The sequence below is a fragment of the Mytilus galloprovincialis genome, chromosome 14 (genome assembly GCF_965363235.1).
Source record: "Mytilus galloprovincialis chromosome 14, xbMytGall1.hap1.1, whole genome shotgun sequence".
Lineage (NCBI taxonomy): Eukaryota > Metazoa > Mollusca > Bivalvia > Mytilida > Mytilidae > Mytilus > Mytilus galloprovincialis.
Window position 1 is genome coordinate 34,992,520 of NC_134851.1, and position 23,486 is coordinate 35,016,005.

General features: G+C 35.5%; 1 protein-coding gene across 1 annotated transcript; it reads right to left on the minus strand.

The window, feature by feature from the left end:
* Positions 1-1,200: 1,200 nt before the first annotated feature.
* Positions 1,201-3,237, minus strand: LOC143058990 (uncharacterized). Its single transcript, XM_076232466.1, has one exon. It carries the CDS (start codon positions 3,199-3,201, stop codon positions 1,618-1,620), a length of 1,584 nt encoding a protein of 527 aa, XP_076088581.1. The 5' UTR covers positions 3,202-3,237; the 3' UTR covers positions 1,201-1,617.
* Positions 3,238-23,486: the final 20,249 nt, after the last annotated feature.

Below are 23,486 nucleotides of genomic sequence, written 5' to 3' on the forward strand. Positions count from 1 at the left end.
GTATGTCTGGGACACAGCCATGTTTAAATACCAGATTGATGAGCCTTAAAAGTAGTTGTTCTAGCTTTTCTCCTGCATAGATGAGGTGCTCAACAGTGATGCCATATATGTCTGCAGATTTACCTCTATTTAGGGTCTTTATGGCCTTCTTAAGCTCTGTCTGGGTTGCCAGGGGAGTTTCCTTGCTTTTTACCATGTCGTTGATTAATTTGATTTCATATTCAACAAGTTCGTGATAGTGTTGGTCCTTCAGCTGGGATGATTTTTCTGCTGATGCTAGATTTCCAAAGTGTTCAGTAAAGCCTTCGATTACTTGGTCACCAGAGTAAAGATTATCATTTACATGTAGGTCCACTATACCAGTTCTGTTTCTATTCCTGTTGCCTTTTACTAGTTTGTGATACAGCTTACTGTCTCTTGTTCTTGCCTCCAGTATCTCTTGTTTTTCTCTGTCACGCTCTCTAGCCTGCTCAACTTTCACCTGCTTTTTAAATTCCTTTCTGCTGTTGACTCTGTCTTGATAAGACTTGTCATCTGGGTTGGTGGGTTTCCCATTTCTACTCCATATATCATAGCATTTTCTCATCTCTTTCAAGCTACTTTTGATGATTGGTGTCCATACTTTCAGTTTTGGTTTTGCCTTGTACTTGGATTTATTAGATGAGCTCTCATTTGCTGCGTTTGTTAGCATTTGGTGCATCTTACTGATTAGGAGTTCGGCATCATCTGCTGTCTCGGCTGGGCTTTCTGCCATCGTGTCCACCTGCCTGTTGATAATTGCCAAGTATAGATCTTGGTCTACTTTGTCCCATTTTATAGTTGGTTGAAGTTGCTGAAGTTTGCTGTTTTGATTTGTACCTCTTTTTGGAATCCCTATCTTAACTTCACATTTAATAGGATAATGGTCGGAGTGGTTACTTATGACATCTTTCAGGACCTCTTTTTCTGCCATCTCCATATGTCTGGACTTATACAGGAAGTAGTCAAGTTCGGAACATTCTTGGCCATTTGTCTTAATAAAGGTCTTCCCAGTATTCTCATAGCCTAGCCTGTAGTCTTCGATTAGTTGTTGTAAATACTTTTTCCGTTTGTTTTGCCTTTCATCATTTCCCAGATCTTCATTGAGGTCTCCTCCAATTATAATTTCATGTGTGTCTTGGTATTTAGTGATGATCTCATTCAGTTGGTCAATGGTGTCCAAGAACTCATCTGTACTGTTTCGCCCTCCTGTTGAAGGTAAATACACTGATACCACCAGTAGTTTTTGATCTTTCCCTGATATTTCTACACATTGGATCCTCTCTTTACCATCGTCCAATGGTCTGACTTGACTGTCTATTTCGTTTTTCCATATAACAGCAACCCCTCCATGTCCCCTTGGTAGAAATGTTGGTTGTATTGGGTCATATTCATCACTTCCTTTTGCCGCATAGTTGGTACATTTGCCAATTTCTTGTAGATAATGTAATTGTGCATGAAATAGCCAGTGTTCTTGAAGCAACAGTATGTCGTTATTTTCCATTAGATCGTGCAAGGCGTATATGTTGGATTTTGCATTTTTACAGTTGAATGATATAATTTTCAGAACTGTAACGCCTTCTTCTTCTGCTGTTTTTGCTAACTTCTGTTTTTTTGGAGGCTTGGCTGGCATAAAAAATCCTCGTTGTGGGTTCTGGTTTTGTTGGGGGGCTCTTGATTATGGCTCGTTGTTGTCAGTCTGGTATTATTGTGCCAATCATGTATACCCTGGTTGTTGTGTTCAGCATATCTTCGATCTTTGACGGTGACATGTCTCCTGTCAGGTGCGTGTGTTGCTCTGGGTTGTAGGGTGTCAGCTTGTCTGTTGTTGCTTGGCTGTGATACTCTCAGTGGGATGGTGTTTACAAATGGAACACTTGGCTGTACAGTATTACGTATTAGTGGTATTCCAGCTAACATAGGTTGTGGGTGGCTATTTTGGTTGATAAATGTTGCCATATTTGGTTGCTGGATATGTTGGTTGATAAATGCTGCCATTTTAGGTTGATGGTAGTCTTGTCTGGATTCAGGTTGTTGCCTATGCTGTACCTGTGGATGTATATTTTCATCCACGATATGGTGTGCCATGTTAAGGTTCATTACGTATGAATTTGATGCCGTATCATCTTTAGGATTCTCATGATCGTCGTTGAGTTTGTGGAGAAGACTGGGATCACCTTGACTTGCTTTCTCATACTGTTTAGTGGTGTTATCAGTGCTCAATAGGCTTGTGGCTACGGAATCAATCTGCTTTTCTACCTGGTCCATCACCATTGATGCTAATTTTTCGTGTATTGTCATCATTCTGTTATTCAGCTTCTTCTGCATTTGTTCAAAGATTCCGGGCTGTTCTTCTCCAGGTTGCTTCTTATTGTCTGCTGTGCTACTGTTTCCCTGCAGTTCCTCAAGGCGACGTCTCATTGTTGTTACCAGTGATTCTAATTCAAAGTTGCGGGCTTCCAAGTATTGTACTCTTGTTTCAAGCAGTATTGATTTTGCCTGGTCTTCTTTTAGAGTTTTTTCCCTGATTTTGAGTTGTTCTTCAGCTTTTCTTAGTTTCAGCTCTCTTTCTCTCATGTCTTTTGTTTTAGTATCTGTTTGGTCTTGTTTACTCTTTGAGGCTTTTGTAGGGGGCACTTCAATGCATACATCTGCTGGACGCAATATTGTCTTTGAGTTAGCATGCTGGTGGTTTGGAGGTTCAGATTGGGGCTTTCCATTTATAGTTGTTTGCTGTTCCTTAGGTGTTTCTCCCAGTTTGACGTAAGTTTGGTGCTCATCTATATTGCTGTTAACCTGAATTTTGCTGGTTCGTTTAATGGTGTCTATACATGGGAAGCAAGTTGTTTGACCATCACTGCATACTAGACAAGATGAATGGGCTATGTTTTGGCAGATCTCACACGAGTCAGCATTATCTTCTATTGTGCCTTCACATATTCCACATAATTCAGCTTCACATACCTCTTCTTCTCTTGCAGCACCTGCGTCTGCTAGTATACTTAAAGCGTTGTTACTACAGGTTGGTAGGGCGAGCTGCTGATATTGGCTGTCAATTGGTTGTGATGTTTGAGTGTTTTTTGCCTCTCCCTCAATAGCTATATTACCATTACATATCTTACATGTATAGTTGTCGTCATTCTCCTCCTCTAATTCTATCTCCGCTATTTCTTGGGATGTCATCTTCTGGCATTTGTAATGGACCCAGTGCTTTCCTGAAGTACAGTAGGCGCTACGTGTTCTACAACTCCTATTGCATTTTATGCATAGAATGCCAGCATTTACATTTTTATCGCATGTGGCTTGTGTGATTTTGGCTCCAACCGTCTGCTCCAGTCTTTCTCTCATGAGGTTGTTTAGTTGAGTTAAATTGACTTTGGACTTTCCACATTTGGCATTTTGTGCTATCTGTCTTATTTCTGTTAGGTCCACATCGACAAAACGGTCTTGGTCTTTTCCGTTTACCAATAGCTTGCTCTTGGTGTTATAGAAGTTAACAGTGTAACAATAATCCTTGTTGTTGTACTTATAGCTGTGTTGTACAATTATGTTGCCTGATTTGTCTTTTTCTTCTTGGATTAGTATATTTTCTTGTGTCATTTTACTGTAGTAGATTGCAGTTGCTTGTCTTATTAGCTCGAACGTAGCCGCGTCGGCAGTTATGACCAATCCACCTCCTGTGTTTTTAAATTCAAGGTGGGCCTCTCTTTTAGTTGCCTCTAGCTTATTCATTAGTGCTCTCTGGATGTTAAGGCTGTAGTCCTTGGTAATCTGTCTCTTGTTTGGTATGCTGCTCCCAACCTTGCTGACCTGCTGGTTGTCCTCCATATTGTCGGCTGTACACAATCAGTGGAGAGGTACGTAGTGGATAATCCCACGGTCGACAGCTTTCCACCGACTGTGTACCGGCTTTGACGTTAACAGGCTATATTTTGTTTATGCTGTAGATATGTTTTCCTGGCGATGTTCCTGCTTTTCCTTTATTTGTTTTTATTAATAATAGTTATTTAATTAATAATACAACTCTTTATTTATAGAGGCTGTATAAGTAGCTTTATATTTAAGCTTAAGAAAATTATATATTTATTAATGTTAGGCTTAATTCAGACCTGATGGTACAAACGGTGTGAATATGCAGCTATTTATCTATCTTCTTGGACGTATTCCTCTTGGTGGCCGTCTTCCACAATCAGTATGGGTATAGTTGTGCCTGTCAGTTGTAGGTTTTAAGTCTGCTGGCGATCAGTGAGTAGGTACGTCGTGGATAATCCCACTGTCGACTGCTAATCACCAATCCACAGCAAACTTCACCCTACTGTTGGTAACAATGCCCCTGTGCTAACCTTCCAATCTTTTTCAGCCACACTCTGGCCAGTAGCACTGAAGGATGAATTCCGTCTATGTATAGATTGAAGTTATATCTGTCAGTAACCCTTTTGTGTCTGTTTTTTGAGCTCTTTTGCTGGTTATGACTGATGTCGACTGATAATGTAGGTGGAAAGACCTGTATCTGTTGGTTTATTTCTCGTATTTTGCTGTTTAGCTCTAATATGTGTTTAACCAATACGCAGTCCTGGTTGATAAACTGGTTAATATCTGGGTGGTCTCTGCTTTTGTTCCAATGATAGATCGAGATTGGGGGTACTTCTAGAAGCGTTACTTTGCATCCAGGATAATTCTGTACTATTTTTACAATTTCATTTAGGTTATCCACTGTGTCTTTTATGGCTTCAGATGGATCTGGATGTAGTTCTACGTATTTAGTTTTGTAGTTGTAGTATGTCAGGTCACATGTACCTAGCCATACATATATGGAGATGTTGTCGAGTTGGCCTATCTTAGTGGCTATGTTGTCTCTTAGCCACTGGACTCCTTTCTTTGTTGTCCTACCTTTCTCACTCCAAAATTTGATTACCCTACTGATTCCTGGTCTTATCTGTCTCTCTAGGTAGTTTCCTTTACTGTCACTGAATAAAACAGGTGTCAGAGCTTTATCCCCCTTTATTGGCAGATCAGGTTTTTTCAGATAGTCATTTAGTTTCTTTATGGACATACCAGTTGGACACTATTTGGTGTTGTTAAATGGAAATGGGGGGAGGGGTGGGGGCAGGACAGCCAAGCTTTAATAAAACGGTGAAAAACTCAATTCACAGATAATATAAGTTCGCGACTAGCCTATTTTGACAAAGTTAATATATCAGATATACCAAATATATGCTGGAGTTTGGTCAGTTGTACCAAAAACTTTCGGTTCGGGTCGAAACCCACGTGGGTTCAACGGTCAGAAATGTTCAGCTATTTTTATATGATTTTCCTGATTTGGACGTCTAAAAGTTTGTATGTATTTGCTTTCCAATGACTGTTTGAGTGTTATTGTATGGTTTTTGGTGGGTTTTGCTATGGTTTGCTACACTTATTCACAAATTTCTTCCAATTTTTTCCTCTGCTCTAGAAAACACAAGATGTCAGCCGGGCCTCGTTTTTTCGCGAACCTATTTTGCCTATTGATTCTTTTTTGCATGCCTATTTGGTTATATTATAATGCACTAATTGTTTTGATACTGTTTAATGTTTAAATAAGACCCATATGTGAACCATTTATGCACTTTTAATATAAAGATCAGATTCACACAGGATCATACAGTTCGAGCTAACTATTTTATGTACGAGAGCTATTACTGATGTAACGGTGATGCTGAGATAATCTCCCTTTGCTAGAATATGGGATGACGCAAAATGAACTATATCACTGTGCAAAGACGGAATAGCAAAGTGAATATATAAATCAAACTGTATTGGGATGATTTGGTAAACGTTTATCCAACTTACTGGATATTTTATGAAAGATTTTGCCATTTGTATAGAGGAATTATACCTTTTCAAATAAACTTGGGAGAATAATACACTAATTATAGAATTTTTGGTAACTTGAACGAACTAATCTTGTCAAATATACATCAAATTCATAGTCTTTGAATATAAATTTGTTGCGTGCAATTGTTAAATATTTAATGCGATGAGTGTCATTATAGCCTGAAATGAGATTTAGATTACAATGATTAAGAAAAAATCCTGATTAATTCAAACGCAATATTTCAAAATGCGAGTCTTAATTATTGTCGCAATAATAAAAACCTCGCATTAATTTCTGAATTTACAGACATCTGTACCGTCAGCGTACCGTGATCTGTTAAAGGTTTTTTTAATAGTTAATTCCGGTGTCACTTTGTCTCTTTTAGAGAGTTGTCTCATTGGCAATCATGCCATATCTTCTTTTTTTATATAATAAAACAAAAACCTGAACGACTTTACATTATTAATTAAAATGAATCCTAGTCGTGATGGAAACAGAGTCAAATGAACAAATGGACTAGATGAAACTGAACGAAAAAAAGAAAGAAAACACCAATTTGATCTGATAGGGGTGAATTCTATTCTTTATTCAAACTCGAGTTTGGTTTGGAACCGTATCTATTGCGATTATTACCCAAGGACAGATATTACATATCTAAACTTCGATGCTCGAATTTGAAGTTACCTATTGAGACGGGTAGATGGGCGGGGATCGCGAGGGAAAATAGAATATGTACATTATGTAATGAGGGAATAGGGGATGAGTTTCATATATTGTTTACCTGTAAAAATGCTGATGTTTCTGCTCTTAGATCAAAGTTTGTACCAAATTACTATGTTATGAATCCAAGCAAGAAGAAATTCACTGGCTTGTTGTCTATATGTAACGTACAAGTTCAAAGGAAATTATCAATTTTCGTGAAGAAAATCATAAAATACTTAATCTAATTATACCAATTGTCTTTTAAAATATACTATGTATTTGTGTTTCGTTTGTCCTGTCTCGCTATGTATTATCTTAATATGGTTTTATATATTATTGTCCTCTTGTACACAAGTATGTGTCTGAGGTTATGAATAAAATCTTGAAATCTTGATACAAGAAAAGATTATATTTGCTTCGGCTTTTTCCATTTGCGCCAATCTGCACGTAATTAGCGCCTATTTTTTGTATTTCTTTGCGCCAAATTTATTTTCTTCATTTGCACAAATTAACAGGTAAACACAAGTCATGAGGCATATAAGATGTATAGAATTTATTTATATAATAACAAAAATATTCCTTCTGGCCTTTTGCCACCTGCCACTTGCTCACACGTGACGGGGAGGAGGAGGGGGATTGAAAGCAGGATAAGTTTATTGCAAGTGTAAATCACACTTGAAGTAGCACTTTATAAAATAAGATTGTAACAGTTTGACATAAAAAGCACATTTGCATATGCACAAATCTTTTTTAACTGAGTATTGTCATGCAACACTTCTGTTGATCTGCAACCTTGTGATATCTTCCCTACAATAAATCATCCCCTTTTTTATCAAAATTTTTATAAGTTTAAGCCTGTTTTTTTCTTTATGGCATCGGTTCTATATATGAAAGTAAATGTTCGGGTACCAGAAGTGTGATTAAATGATGATACCCATGATCTCAACATGTGTCTATACACACATTTATCTATATTGTAGCTTGTGTTCATTGAACTGCTGCGTTTGGTTAAACAAGTTTAATTTTATCATCTAAATTTATCAGACCTAACCTTTCGAATCAATTTGGCGCAAATTAAAAAACGTCAATGTGCGCAAATGGAAAAAAATATGCTTTTTCAAAATTGGCGTGATTGTCATACGTACATTCACCGATCACATATTACGGGTTAGATTAAAAAATAATATATTATTTAGATTAAGAAGTACTTTAAGAAATTGATTGATTGTTGTTTGCCATCAGTACAGCCGCAAATATTTCAGACAAGTTCAGGGAGAAAACTAAATAATGAATACAATAGGGAATGTTACTGTTCAAATGAATGTCATCGGTCATTCAGAGTGAAGTATAGATACGAAACTTTGGACCGTCGATTGAAAATAGTTTGTTTTGATAACAACCGCCGGTAGGTATAGACAAATACGGTTGATAGACGGTATATAGGAGCACTAAATTATATGTTAACCACCGACAGTAGGTATAAAGAAATACTATTGAAAGAAGGTATATAAAGGAACACTATATTTTACGTTAACCACCGACGGTAGGTATAAAGAAATACTGTTAATAGACGGTATATAGGAGCACTATATTGTATGTTAACCACCGACGGTAGGTAAATTCAGATACTTTTGACAGACGGTATATATGAGCACTATATACGGACCATATAATACGTTATATTGACCATCGACGGTAGGTATAAATGAAAACTGTTGATAGACGGTTTATAGGAGCACTTTATTGTATGTTAACCACCGACAGTATGTATAGACACATGATTTTAATAGACAGCACTATATTTTACGTAAACCACCGACGGTAGGTATAGACAAATACTTTTGATATACGGTATATATGAGTACTGTATTGCTTGTTAACCACCGATGGTAGGCATAAACAGGTACTGTTGATATACGGTATATAGGAGTACTATATGTCATGTTAACCACCGACGGTAGGTATAGACTAAATACTGTTGATAGGCAGTATATAGGAGGACTATATTAAATGTTAACTACCGACGATAGGTATAGACAAATACTGTTGTCACTGTATTGCATGTTAACCACCGACGGTGGGTATAGAAACAGGTTAGAAACATAGTGTTGATAGACAGTATATAGGAGCACTATATTGCATGTTAACCACCGATGGTAGGTTTAGAAAAATACTGATAATAGACGGTATATAGGTGCACTGTATTATATGTTAACCACCGACGATAGGTAGAGAAAAATAGTATTGATAGACGGTATATAGGAGTACTGTAATGCTTGTTAACCACCGATGGTAGGTATAGACAGGTACTGTTGATATACGGTATATAGGAGTACTGTATGGCATGTTAACCACCGACGGTAGGTACAGACAAATACTGTTGATAGACGATATATAGGAGTACTGTATGGCATGTTAACCACCAACGGTAGGTATAGACAAATACTGTTGATAGACAGTATATAGGAGGACTATATTGCATGTTAACCACCGACGGTAGGTATAGACAAATACTGTTGATAGACGGTATATAGGAGCACTATATGGTATGTTAACTACCAACAGTAGGTATAAACTAAAACTCTTGATAGACGGTATATAGGAGCACTATATTGTATGTTAACTACCAACAGTAGGTATATGCTAAAACTCTTGATATACGGTATATAGTCGCACTATATTGTATGTTAACCACCGACGGTAGGTATAGACAAATACTGTTGATAGACGGTATATACACATGTAGGAGCACTATATTGTATGTTAACTACAGACAGTAGGTATAGACAAATACTGTTGATAGACGGTATATAGGAGCACTGTATTGTATGTTAACTACCAACAGTAGGTAAATACTAAAACTCTTGATAGACGGTATATGTAATAGCACAATATCGTATGTTAATCACCGACGGTAGGTATAGACAAATACTGGTGATAGACGGTATATAGGAGCACTATATTGTATGTTAACTACCGACAGTAGGTATAGACAAATACTGGTGATAGACGGTATATAGGAGCACTATATTGTATGTTAACCACCGACGGTAGGTATAGACAAATACTGCAGATAGACGGTATATAGGAGCACTATATTGTATGTTAACCACCGACGGTAGGTATAGACAAATACTGTTGATAGACGGTATATAGGTGCACTATATTGTATGTTACCTTCCGACAGTAGATATAGACAAATACTGTTGATAGACGTAATATAGGAACACTATATTGTATGTTAACTACCGACAGTAGGTATAGACAAATACTGGTGATAGACGGTATATAGGAGCACTATATTGTATGTTAACTACCGACTGTAGGTATAGACTAAAACTCTTGATAGACGGTATATAGGAGCACTATATTGTATGTTAACCACCGACGGTAGGTATAGACAAATACTGTTAATAGACGGTATATACATTGTAGGAGCACTATATTGTATGTTAACCACCGACGGTAGGTATAGACAAATACTGTTGATAGACGGTATATAGAAGAACTATATTGTATGTTAACTACCGACAGTAGGTATAGACAAATACTGTTGATAGACGGTATATGGGAGCATTATATTGTATGTTAACCACCGACGGTAGGTATAGACATATACTGTTGATAGATGGTATATAGGAGCACTATATTGTATGTTAACTACCGACAGTTGGTATACACAAATACTGTTGATAGACGGTATATTGGAGCACTATATTGTATGTTAACTACCGACAGTAGGTATAGACTAAAACTCTTGATAGACGGTATATAGGAGCACTATATTGTACGTTAACCGACGACGGTAGGTATAGACAAATACTAGTGATAGACGGTATATAGGAGCACTATATTGTATGTTAACTACCGACAGTAGGTATAGACAAATACTGGTGATAGACGGTATATAGGAGCACTATATTGTATGTTAACCACCGACGGTAGGTATAGACAAATACTGTTGATAGATGGTATATAGGAGCACTATATTGTATGTTAACTACCGACAGTAGGTATAGACAATACTGTTGATAGACGGTATATGGGAGCATTATATTGTATGTTAACCACCGACGGTAGGTATAGACATATACTGTTGATAGATGGTATATAGGAGCACTATATTGTATGTTAACTACCGACAGTTGGTATAAACAAATACTGTTGATAGACGGTATATGGGAGCACTATATTGTATGTTAACTACCGACAGTAGGTATAGACAAATACTGGTGATAGACGGTATATAGGAGCACTATATATAGCATGTTAACTACCGACGGTAGGTTTAGAAAAAAATAAAATAATAGACGTTATAAAGAAGCATTTTATTGCATGTTAATCACCGACGGTAGGTATAGATAAATTATGTTGATAGGCGGTATATAGCAGTCGGGGCACTTAGCGAACTCCATAATATTATGGAATTCCGTAATTTTTGTGGAAAATTAAAGTTGTCTCCCTTTGACTAACAGGCTAAATTTAAGATGGGAGATAACTATATTTTGAAAGTGATTCTCTAAAAAAAAACAAGGGAGACAAATGAAATCTATTTATTGTTTTCTTAACTACAATGGAAAAAAATATATAATAACATGAAGGGATGTTACCTCGATGAAGAGTACTCGCTCGGTAAAACATTTACAAAATGGAAACACAAAATTATATCCATTTTATGTATTGTGGGTCTTTCATTGTTTTATATATGATCATATATATGTAAACTGTATATTATGTATAATGTTTTAAGCCATTGGCTCATACTGAGGGCTCATATGGGCGTAAAGTGCTTTTCAATAAAGAATTTAAGGACTTATAAACGTAAAACCCTCAACATTATAACAATGGACTAGATAATATGAATTATATACCATATAAATCATAATTAAAAGCTTATTTAATACATGACATACATGTTCTTATTTTATTATGTAAACTGACAATTATCTAATCCAGTAATAAAGTGATATCTATAGAAAAATTATTACTCAACAGTATTAAGGGACCGTAAAAAACACATTTTTAAAATAATCAACAAAGGGGTGATGTTTGAACTAACTGATGATCACTGATGACTTTAATAATTTTCTGAGGATCGACATAAGGTGCATTGAATTTGTCTGATCTAAAATTAGTATCTTGACAACTGTGCCTGGGATGAGGCTACTTCTCAACTTTATTTGTAACTAACAGTCCTGCTGATGAAAATATATGCTCTGACGGTATAAATGGAGAGGGAATGACTTAGATTAGCTTAAAGTGTAAGATTTTGAAAACTGATCTTGTTCATGGCATACCTCTGTTTGGGAGAATTGTAAATGAGAGCTAAGCGGAAATATTCGATTCGTATTTTAATTATCGAAAAATATTAGATAGTATAATTGCAGGACATAAATAGAACTATTGACAAATTGTTGATGCAATCACATTGACGTATGCGTATCTGTTTCCATATGTGTGCTATAAATACATTATAATCTGCAGAGATATATAAACTGTGTAATTATAAATCGTCTAAGCTACAAAATATTGTGTTTTATCAATGAAGTGAAATACGATACTAATACATCTGTGTACTGTAAGCTACAGTAACAAGGTATTTGATTTTTAATGGCTCAAGTGCATCAGGAAACCTCATTATAACTAATGATAGTTCAACGATTAGACATTTCTCTTAAGCTAGAGGTCACATTGGTACGCTGATCCCTCAAATTGCACTTGCCACTTTAATATATAATATTTTGTGATAAAAGTTTAGAGATTTATAATCGCCAACTTTGAAAACAGACAACGCATCATAATACACAAGCGTAGATATTAGTTATAAATTATTATTTTTGTTTTAACTTTAATTGTTAATATGCTTCTGAAGGAAAACAAACTAATCGACGACACAAAATAAAATAAAACTAAATTAATCATTTGAAAAAGTCTATATAATAGAAAAACACTCGCAACAAATTTATGAGTTTGTTTGAATGTTAAATTCGTTTGATTTTTTTTTTTCGTATGTTCTAACTTTCACGGACTTCAACGTGAAAGGTTGCTGGAATTTAAATTAAATTTATAATCAATGCTAAAAGCTTGTGAAATACTAGAACTCTTTTCTTCTCGCGTTTGTTTGAATTATATGACTAATGTTATGTCATATTCAACTAAACTGGGAAGCAGCGCTGTATTTTGTTTACGTGCTAATGTACATGTAGATTTAAATAGTCAACAAAACTTAATATGACTCCGCGAGCACCACAGTCTTTCCTCTGACATATAATACAGGGGCGGATCTAGCCATATTAAAAGCTTTAAGGGGGGTCCCAACTCAGGACAAAAAGGGGGGGGGTCCAACTATATGTTCCCATTCAAATGCATTGATCGGCCAAAAAGAGGAGGGTTCAAACACTCGGACCCCCTCCCCCTGGATCCGCTAATGTAATAGTTCTTATTAATTGCCTCGAAAAATATCACTCATACGAAAGATGTCTATGCCAGCACGAAACTGACGGGTTGGTTTGAACATGACATGACACATTTAATTATATTGCAATACATGTATTGTAATCTTTCTTTTAACATAAGCAGTATTGTTTATATGTTCAATTAATTTATTAAACTTTTCTAGGAGTTTTTGCTTAATTTCATTCTAATAATACGGTAGAGAATTAATATTTCATGCAGGAATAAAATGAGTAACAAATCGACCTTCAATATTATTGCATTCATCACACAAAAGAACTACAAACAAGCTGTCCCAAGTCAGGATCATGTAATTCAGTGGTTGTCGTTTGTTGATGTATTACATATTTGTTTTTCGTTCATTTTTGTACGTAATTTAGGTTTGCATTGTTTTATATTTGTCATTTCGGAACCTATTATAGCTGACTATGTGGTATGGGTTTTGCTCATTGTTGAAGACCGTACGGTGACCTATAATTGTTAGTTTCTATGTCATTTGGTCTCTTGTGGAGAGTTGTCTCATTGGCAATCATACAACATATTTTTTATAAGATAAAGTTTAGTTCATGATTTCTGAAATCTTTCAACATCAAGAATCACTTACACAGTGAAAATTGTTTTTCTTGAACTTGAGGTGAGTGATATTTTCCCCATATCGAAGTCCTAACTAATATTTCATGTCGAGTTTTTAGCATTGCATACTGAAAGAGGAAAAAAGGAATATTGCAGCTAGACAAAGTCTTTCAATTGCAGCTAGACAAAGTCTTTCAATTTTATTTATTCATTCATTGTCTGCACTGTAATGAAAGATTCGAATTACCTCTATTTTCACTACTGTTCCGGAATATTGTGCGAGTTAAAACAACACAAAAAAACGCCAGTTTAATAATAACAGGAGGCTCAAAATAGCCTGTGTTGCTCATCTTGGTCTATATCATATTAGACAAAGACACACTTCAACATTGTAGACGAGAAAAGTATTATTAAATGACAAAAACAGATATGTTTTTTTTTATCTTATATTGGCGGTCATTTAAGTCTGTTCAGTTTCTCTCATTTAAAAACTCTGCTTAATAAGTTTCAGAGATATAAATCAAACACTGCATCCCCGCTTATTTACTATTTAGCCATTCTGCCATCTTGGTTGATGTTTGGTCAATGGATACATTTTTTTGAACTAGATACCCTAGGGATTGTTTATGCAAAGTTTGTTTTAATTTGGACAAGTAGTTTCAGAGGAGAATTTTTTGGCAAAGGATTACCGAAATGTAAGACAAATTGTGGGAAATTAACTGTAAAAGGCAATAACTACTTTTTGTAGACCTTGTTTTGCTGAAAAAGTGTGCTGTCATCAGTTTTTCTTCATGCATGGTAATATTCAGGATGATAGCCAAAAACTGCAAAATTTTCTTTCAACTATCAGTTCAAGGGGAAACAACACAACAACGGGTTGTCTACTGCATTGGCAGATAACTTTTGACTGAACGAACATAAGATTTGCTATAAATGCTTTAGTTTCAGAGATTTATACGCTAAAAACTGCATTTTACCCCGATGTTCTGTTTTTAGCGATGACTGCCATCTCGGTGCACAAGCGTGGTCATATGCATCGGAATGAATTTTTTATCTACATACCCTAATAATGATTTAGGCCGAAATTGGTTTTATTTGGCCCAGTAGATTCAGAGTGGAATATCTTTGTAAAAGCTATCAGACGACAACGACGGACGAAGGACGACAATTGATGAGAAAAGTTTAATAAATAATCGCACTTTGTCACTTTTGGCCTGGTTAGCTTAAAAGGAGATATTGGCAATTTGTAAATTTTATATACACAGTTATACATATTTTCTTGGATTGAAAAAAAAACAAACTAATCATAATGCATCTCGTTTGAATTGTTTTATCATTTGTAATTTCGGGGCCTTTCATATAGCAGACTATGCTGCACGAATTTTACTCATAGTTGAAAGTCGTATCATGACCTTTATAGATATAAGGAGATAACATATGATTGCCAATGAGACAACTCTCCATTAAAGTCATAATTTTTAAAGATAAACCATTGAAGGTCAAAGTACAGTCTTATATGTACCATTTACTAGTTTTCTGGATCTTGAGTTGATTAAGAGAGCATGAAACTAAAAAGACTCAATGTGTCAGTGGCAACTCAGGTGCGGATCCAGAGGGGGGAGGGGGTCCGGGGGTTTGTTGGACGAACAATGCATTTGAATGGGGACATGTAATTGGACCCCCCCCCCCTTTGTCCTGGGTTAGGACCCCCTCCCCCTTTTTTAAAATGGCTGGATCCGCCCCTGCAACTATTTGATACCCTTTGATAATTTGATTCACTTCATGTCAAACCACCTTTTAAAAAGTCACACTTACAATTTTGTAAATATACACGTGGCTTAAGCATAGTTTCATCAAATTTATACCGTTGGTTTTCCCGTTTGAATGGTTTTACACTAGTAATTTTGGAGCCCTTTATAGCTTGTTGATCGGTGTGAGCCAAGGCTCCGTGTTGGAGGCCGTACATTGACCTATAATGGTTTACTTTTTTTTTAAATTGTTATTTGGATGGAGAGTTGTCTCATTGGCACTGCACACCACATCTTCCTATATCTAAGAGCTGGTCTTGAGAGACTTCCCCTGGAACTACATATTAAATTTCAATCTATATTGTATGGTATACGTTTATATTCTCATGCCATTTATCCTCTTGTAAAGGAATCATTTTTTTGGTCTCAAAGCTTAGACTCTGTGCGAATTTATTCTTCAGTTGGTTCTCATTTGTAAAACATGTATCAGAAGAAACTGGTATGGATTTAGACACTTTCAAGAAATATTCCTCTCATAATATAAATAAAACTATTAGAGAACAAATAAAATTAAAATTGAAGGATTTTTATGAAAAGAGAGTAAATGATAAGATATGAAGGATAACAGCAAACTCACTATTTATAATCTTGTAAGACTAAATAATACAAATGAAAAATATTTAACTTACTCAAAATTTTAATTTAGAAAACTAATAACAAAACTAGAATAAGAGATCATAATTTATTAATAGAAAAAGGAAGATATCTTAGAAATGTAGAATGCCAATATATATAGAAGAAAGATTAACTGCAACCAATTTGAAGATGAAATTCATTTCTTTTCTATTTTGTAATAGTAACAGTAATAATAGAAAAGTGTGTTTTTATTTAAAACCCAATCCAAGATCACACATTCAGGTAAATATAACAGGTGTTTTCGTCTTTCCTGTTATTTTTAGATTTCGGAGATAAAGCCACTGGCTAAAATCAAAACAGCTATAAGTTAAGCTTTACGATGTTTTATATTATATAACTTCCTCAATAGTGCAAAAGAATTACAATGAAAGTTCAATGGTAATGTTCCAAAAAGACAGAATAGATAGTTATTTCAGTAAATGGTCAATACTAAATATACAATGTATACATGTATCAATGTAAATGCACGGCATCTCTTCAGCTTGCCCGCTGTTATTTTATGAACAAGTCACACTAGACCACGATCGCACCACGCTCAGCACGATCTAAAAAGTATTCAGATCGTGTTGAGGTCGCGGTATGGGCGGCATGAAAATGTAAATTTTGGATGAGTTCACGATGCTACTACGACCTCATTACTTTTCTACAACGATTCCGCCAAGAGTATACCCCGTTTTCACCACGCTTGTTCTGCGACCTCACTACGATAATCACGATCTTGCTACGCTCATCACGTTCTTACTACGATTATATCACACTTTATCCGATTAAAAAACGATCTTAGCACGTTTCTTCTGCGATTAAAGAACGATTTTATCACGATCATTCTACGATCTTACCATGTTCATATGGCGATTTTACTACGCTCTCGGTAATATAATAACGTCAATATCATGTTGTCGGAGTCAATATAAATACTGTTCCATTCCTCCTTATTTACATTTATACGTAAAATTCTCGATAACAACACAGACAGGCCACCAAAATCTACAATATTTTGTATTTGTGCATGATATGGATAGAGGTAGAGTCAGTGGGGCCTCTGATACGAATCCTGATCCAGATGAGATGTCGGATTAACCTATCACAACGTATATTGCTGATCTATCAAGATCAAATGAAGATATTTTATTGAACAATTAATAGTGGGATGATACAAATGTGTCAAGCATGGCTGAGCTGTTGGAGACTAGCGACATAAGGTCCAAATTATATACAGACGAATAAAACCTGGAGAGCTTTTACATGCTTTATTTGACAATGAGAATGAGCCCGAGCATGGCTATAAGTAAAAATGGTCGTAATATGAACGTAGTAAGGTCGTAAGACGTGCGTGATTAGGACGGCATGAGCGTGCTAGAATCGTTCTATGATCTTTAAAGCGGGGTTTACACAGGGCGATTATTGCTCCCATTTGAGATCAGACTGTGTTTAGACTCGAAAAGTTAAAAAGTCGAATTACTATCCTCAATGATATGGAATGTCCTGTTATTGCCTGAACGCTGTAGTATACGTTCGTAACACTCGGACTCCTACGGATCGGAGAGTTTGGACAAGCACCCCGACAGTAAGGTGCGTCCCTTAACATTCGGGAAGTCTCAATCAATTTTGTCTAGTCGAATTACAATCGTTATTATGTCGTGACAAATTCTCTAGTATCGCGATGATCAAAATCGTAACATTGATCTGTGACTAAGAATTTCATTATCCCAGGAATTGATCACCTTAGCCGTATTTGGCACAACTTTTTGGAATTGTTGGTCCTCAATGCTCTTCTTCTTTGTACTTGTTTGGCTTAATAACTATTTTGGAACTTAACGTCACTGATCAGTCTTATGTAGACGAAACGCGCGTCTGCCTTAAAAAACTATAATCATTGTGTCTTTGATAACTATTTTCTGGACAGTGTCATGTGGAACGGGCATGATCTAGAAAAATTTACCATTGCTGTTTTTTTGCCGATTGAGTCCAGATTGCATCCCGAATGCGAACAGTCCAAGATACGAATGAGTCCAGCATGCCGTCTTATGACGGCAATTGATATATGAGGTTTGAAAATTTTCAAAACTTTGTACTACAATGACGCACTGGGTCAGTTTATTAAGCGTGCTAGTTCACAAGGCAAATATAGAAAAAAGAAGAAATGGTATGATTGCCAATGCATCAACTCTTCACAAACGACCAAAAATGGCACAGAAATTAATAACTATAGGTCAACATAAAACAATTTAAACGAGAAAAATAACGGCCTAAATTATGTACCAAAAAATGAACGAAAAACAAATATGTAACAGAAACAAACGACAGCCACTGAATTACAGGCTCCAGATTTGGGAGAGACACATACATACTGGATGTGGCGGGGTCAAACATGTTTGCGTGATCGCAACCCACTCCCTTACATGAAACAGTGGTGTAATAGTACAACATAAGAACGATCTATAAAAATCAGTTGAAAGTCTTAACTCGACAGATGATTAAAGATACAAATACTACATGAAATTACACGTGGACGTGTCCGGGTACTTGTACATCCCAAACAAAACCAAATAGACACTAAGTACAAATATGAGAGTACTCACAGTAAGCCTAATAAACTCATCGTAGATACAAGGATTTAAATTTTGTATTTGAGCTAGACGCGCGTTTCGTCTACAAAAGGCTCATCAGTGACGATCGAATAAAGTTCGAAATTGCAGAGTTTCTACTCGAATACATTATTCTGACTCCTGGCAGACAAGATTTTCTTTTACACCTGTCAAGCAGCAAATACTGATTTTAAATTTATATGTTTGATCAGACACAAGTCTTAATCCACGATCTTTTTCCCCCCAAAAAATCTATAACTTTCAGAATAAATCATGGTAGAGCTAAACAATTAATTTTTTGTGAGAGATGCATTCATCTGTTTACTTTTCTGTTGTTTGTTTTGTAGGTGTTTTGTTACTCAGTATTTAATGTTGTTTTGTGTACTCTTTGTCTTTTTGTAGTTTTGCAACATTTCAGTACTAGGGTTTATTTCCGTTGGGCAGCCTCTTTGTGGGTGTGTTACATGCAATACGTTTTTCGTGGAGTTTTGCAACATTCAGACATTTGAATGTGTCCCTGTCGAGCTGACACAATCACAATAGCCGCCTTTCGAACGTGTCTTAAAATATTCTTGTGTTACCTGTTCTAAGATCGGTTCCGGACTTCTTTTTACTTTGCATATTGCTGTGTGTTTGTTGATTCCACATAGGATAGATGTATACATGGGGGGGGGGGTAAGATTTCACTAAACAAGTTATATATAAATTGAGGTCTAGCAGGACGGCAACAGTGCAGGCGATTGGGTGTCCCGGCGAGGGAAGAACAAAAAATTTGCGAAAGCAAGTTTACAGATCTAACATTGTTGGGTTGTTGTTAAGACGAGTTTTATATATATAATTATATATATTTATACGAGTCTAAATTGAAAACTACGTTCAAACCTATGATTGCGTTGGATAAAAACCACAATTATTATACTCGTGCATGTAAACCAAATTTCGTTGTAGAAGGGTCTAAAAACAGCACAAACAACATTTTCCAAAAGACCAAAATAGTGAAAAAGTATATTTAAACAAAACGCATTTGACTAACAGGTCGAACAACTGATGTTCTTTAACCCTGCTGACTGCCATTATATATATACATGCCGCATTTGTGCGGCTATTCTAAGTCGGGATTCTCTGGCCTATGTTAGTTTAGTATGGGGTTTTTTTACTACTTATTTTGGTTCCTTTATATGTTTCGGAGATTTTTTTTTTTTTATTAAATTTCATATTTGCTGAACTTGGATACAAACATACTGTTTAGATGCAAGCAAAACCTCACTTGTGGGATTTCCTCACTGTGTCGAACAATTGGTGGCCCTGTGCTGTTTTCTGCTCTTTGGACGGGTTACTGTCTCTTTGACACATTCCCAATTTTCATTCCCAATTTTAAGTTCTAAAGTTTCCAATGAGAATAATGTCATGCTTTATACTATTCTAATATTGATAGACATTATATTTGTCAATATCTAAATGGTCAGAGTCAGAATTATTTCACAACAATTAAAATCGTGATGTTTAAACTCCATACAGTTGCATAAAGGACCTACATGTTGTACTTATGATTTATCTGTTCTTGTCTTGAACATGTTCGAAATATTTGTGACTGGACGTAAAGAAAATAACAATCAATTACAGCGAATCAGTTAAAAGTAATATGTAGTAATATAATAATGTTTTAGAAAAAAAATGTATAAAGCTAGTTCTTTATACAGCCTCACCCTACACCTGGCTACACTAGTATTATAATACTAAAATGAAACTCGCATTTTATAACGTCCAACACATGCATTTCTTCTTTATATAGCGGATAATTATTTCGACAGGAAATCTCAATTGTTGACAGTTTAGTTGGAGCGTTTGTCTGAGATTTATTATCGGAACTCCCAGCCTGTTTATTTTAATTAGCAACAAGCCTAACTTTAACATTCCTATCTTGTTTGATAATCACATTTGATTGTTTCAACAACGCGCCTTACGTGCCTTTTTCTATCTGCGGTAAATATTGGTGAACTTTGATATATGTTTTCAAGGTTGTATAAAATATGTTGTTTTAAAATGCTACACAATAAATTTGCAATGAAACCTAACATAACGTATACTTGAGAGGCGGATCCAGCCATTTAAAAAAGGGGGGTCCAACATGTGTCCCAATTCAAATGCAATAATAGTTAAGAAAAAAAAAGGGGGGTTCAACCCCTAGAACCTCACCCACCTCCACTCCGGAATCCCCAAACTGTAGTAAAATTTTAACTTACAAATCTACAAAAGTTACTTGCATGAAAATTGTTTTCCATTTTGTTTATAAAACATGAGGAAGTCATAAAATTGAGAAAGGAAATGGGGAATTTGTCAAAGAGACAACTACCCGACCATAGAAAAGACAACAGCAGAAGGTCACCAACATGTCTTCAACGTAGCGAGAAATTCCCGCACCTGGTCCTGGTCCTGGTCCCTATTAAATAAATATATACTAGTTCAGTGATAATGAACACCATACTAAACTCCAAATTGTACACAAGAAACTAAAATTAAAAATAATACAAGACTAACAAAGGCCAGAGGCAGCTGACTTGGGACAGGCGCAAAAATGTGGCGGGGGTAAACATGTTTATGTTTATAACATACATGTATGTACATGTTTATATAAAATCTGCTATTTTCGGTCGTTAAATTATTTATAAAAAATACGTTTGGCGTTACAGAAAAGAGGGATGATTCCTACTTTCAATTTTCTTAACCCCTATACGAAAATCCGTCAAATCATTTTCACCAGAATATCACATCTTTTACCTCTTCTCTTCATCCAGTTCCTAATCCCTTGACCCCAACTGCCCGCCCGCTAACCCCCGCTTCCCTTCCCATGTTCCTTTATCTCTGTCCGTCTCTCAGGAAATAACGGGTTATGCGGGATCGCTTCATTTTTAAGTGATACATGTATGTGTTTACCATAAATATGTGTCTTTTAAAAGGTGTGTGGGTTCCCTAGATAATTATTTACCAAACTGTAACTTGTACAATGTAAATGTGTTCTTAGTGTAATATTTCTATGTTCCCCTAACAGAACACTTCAATGGTGAAAATTGGCATATTTCACTTGAAGACCATTTAATATAAAATCCTCAAAGAAACATTGTATTCAATGTTAAGTTGATGTGTTTTCCTATATGCAAATTTATATATGTTCCTCCCAATATTGTTTCGCTAAATAATAATTTTATTAGGTGTTCCACATGGAATATTTCACTAAATGATGTATTTGTAATTCTTGTTTGATATTTTTTATTCATCTTGTTTTTGGTAATCAGTTTTTCTATTTATATAGTATACATATATATAGGAAGATGTGGCATGTGCTAGTGCCAATGAGACAACTCTCTATCCAAGTATCAATTTATAAAAGTAAACCATTATAGGTCAAGGTACGACCTTCAACACGGAGCCTTAGCTAACACCGGACATTTAATATAAAATCCTCAAAGAAACATTGTATTCAATGTTAAGTTGATGTGTTTTCCTATATGCAAATTTATATATGTTCCTCCCAATATTGTTTCGCTAAATAATAATTTTATTAGGTGTTCCACATGGAATATTTCACTAAATGATGTATTTGTAATTCTTGTTTGATATTTTTTATTCATCTTGTTTTTGGTAATCAGTTTTTCTATTTATATAGTATACATATATATAGGAAGATGTGGCATGTGCTAGTGCCAATGAGACAACTCTCTATCCAAGTATCAATTTATAAAAGTAAACCATTATAGGTCAAGGTACGACCTTCAACACGGAGCCTTAGCTAACACCGGACAACAAGCTATAAAGTGTCTTAAAAATTACTAGTGTTAAACCATATACAAACAGGAACGGTCTTGTTTTTTTTTGGGGGGGGGGGGGGATTGACAGTCAAATGATAAAATCTGAGTCAAAACGTAGCAGAACTTTAGCCGTGTTTTTATTTACTTGATGTATAGTCAACCCATTGTCCTTTAAACTATCGATTTTCTAGACGAAAAGGAAATATTAAAAAAAAATTGTCACTCTCTCGGCCATGTGATAGAGTAAATTAACACCCTCGTATCAGCCATCAAAATATTGCATTTTCATATGAAGTACAAATGTATAATTCATTTTTTGTCGTTCACCAATTAAACCATAAGTCAGGCTGTTTGTTAACTTGTTTGTATTGTTTTACCTATCATTTCGAGTCTTTGTAACTGATTTTGCAGTTTGGTATTTTATTTTATTAGTGAAGGTCGTACGGTGACCCTAAGTTGGTAATTTTTGTGTCACTTGGTCTGTTGTGAAAAATTGACTCATTGATTACAATATCACATCTTTCTTTAAATTATGTTAATTACGCGAGCAAAAATTTAATGCATTACACGACGGTTCCCCAATGAATAGCCTTCATCTATAGATAATTATATATACTAGAACAAACCCGTGATATCACGGGTCCGTGACTGAATTAAAGTATATAACTATGCGCAAGCCTTCTTTTAGTATTAGTATTGTCATCTGATAAAGTCATGCCGATTATAAGATACACAGTATTTCTCTGCTTTCAAGTCTTTCTGTCTGAACTCGTCGAACTGAAACAATAATATTAATAATTTGGAAAACAAAAGGTCCTGGAAAGGAGTATTTTTTAATCAACAGCATTGTCCTATATAAGTAATAAATAAAGTTGAATTCTTTGCTTCGCTGTTTTACGTCATGCCCACTAACAAATTGAAAACTGTACCTATACGCCTTATTTTTAGTCCAGATTTTTAGTATTCGTATTGTTATCTTAGAAAGTCTTACTGATTAAAATACTACCATCGGTAACAATTTGACAATTTAGTAGTGTCAACCCTGTGG

Bases quoted from the DNA above. Each gene is read 5' to 3' on its own strand.
- LOC143058990 (XM_076232466.1), bottom strand. From the start codon at position 3,201: ATGACATCCCAAGAAATAGCGGAGATAGAATTAGAGGAGGAGAATGAC.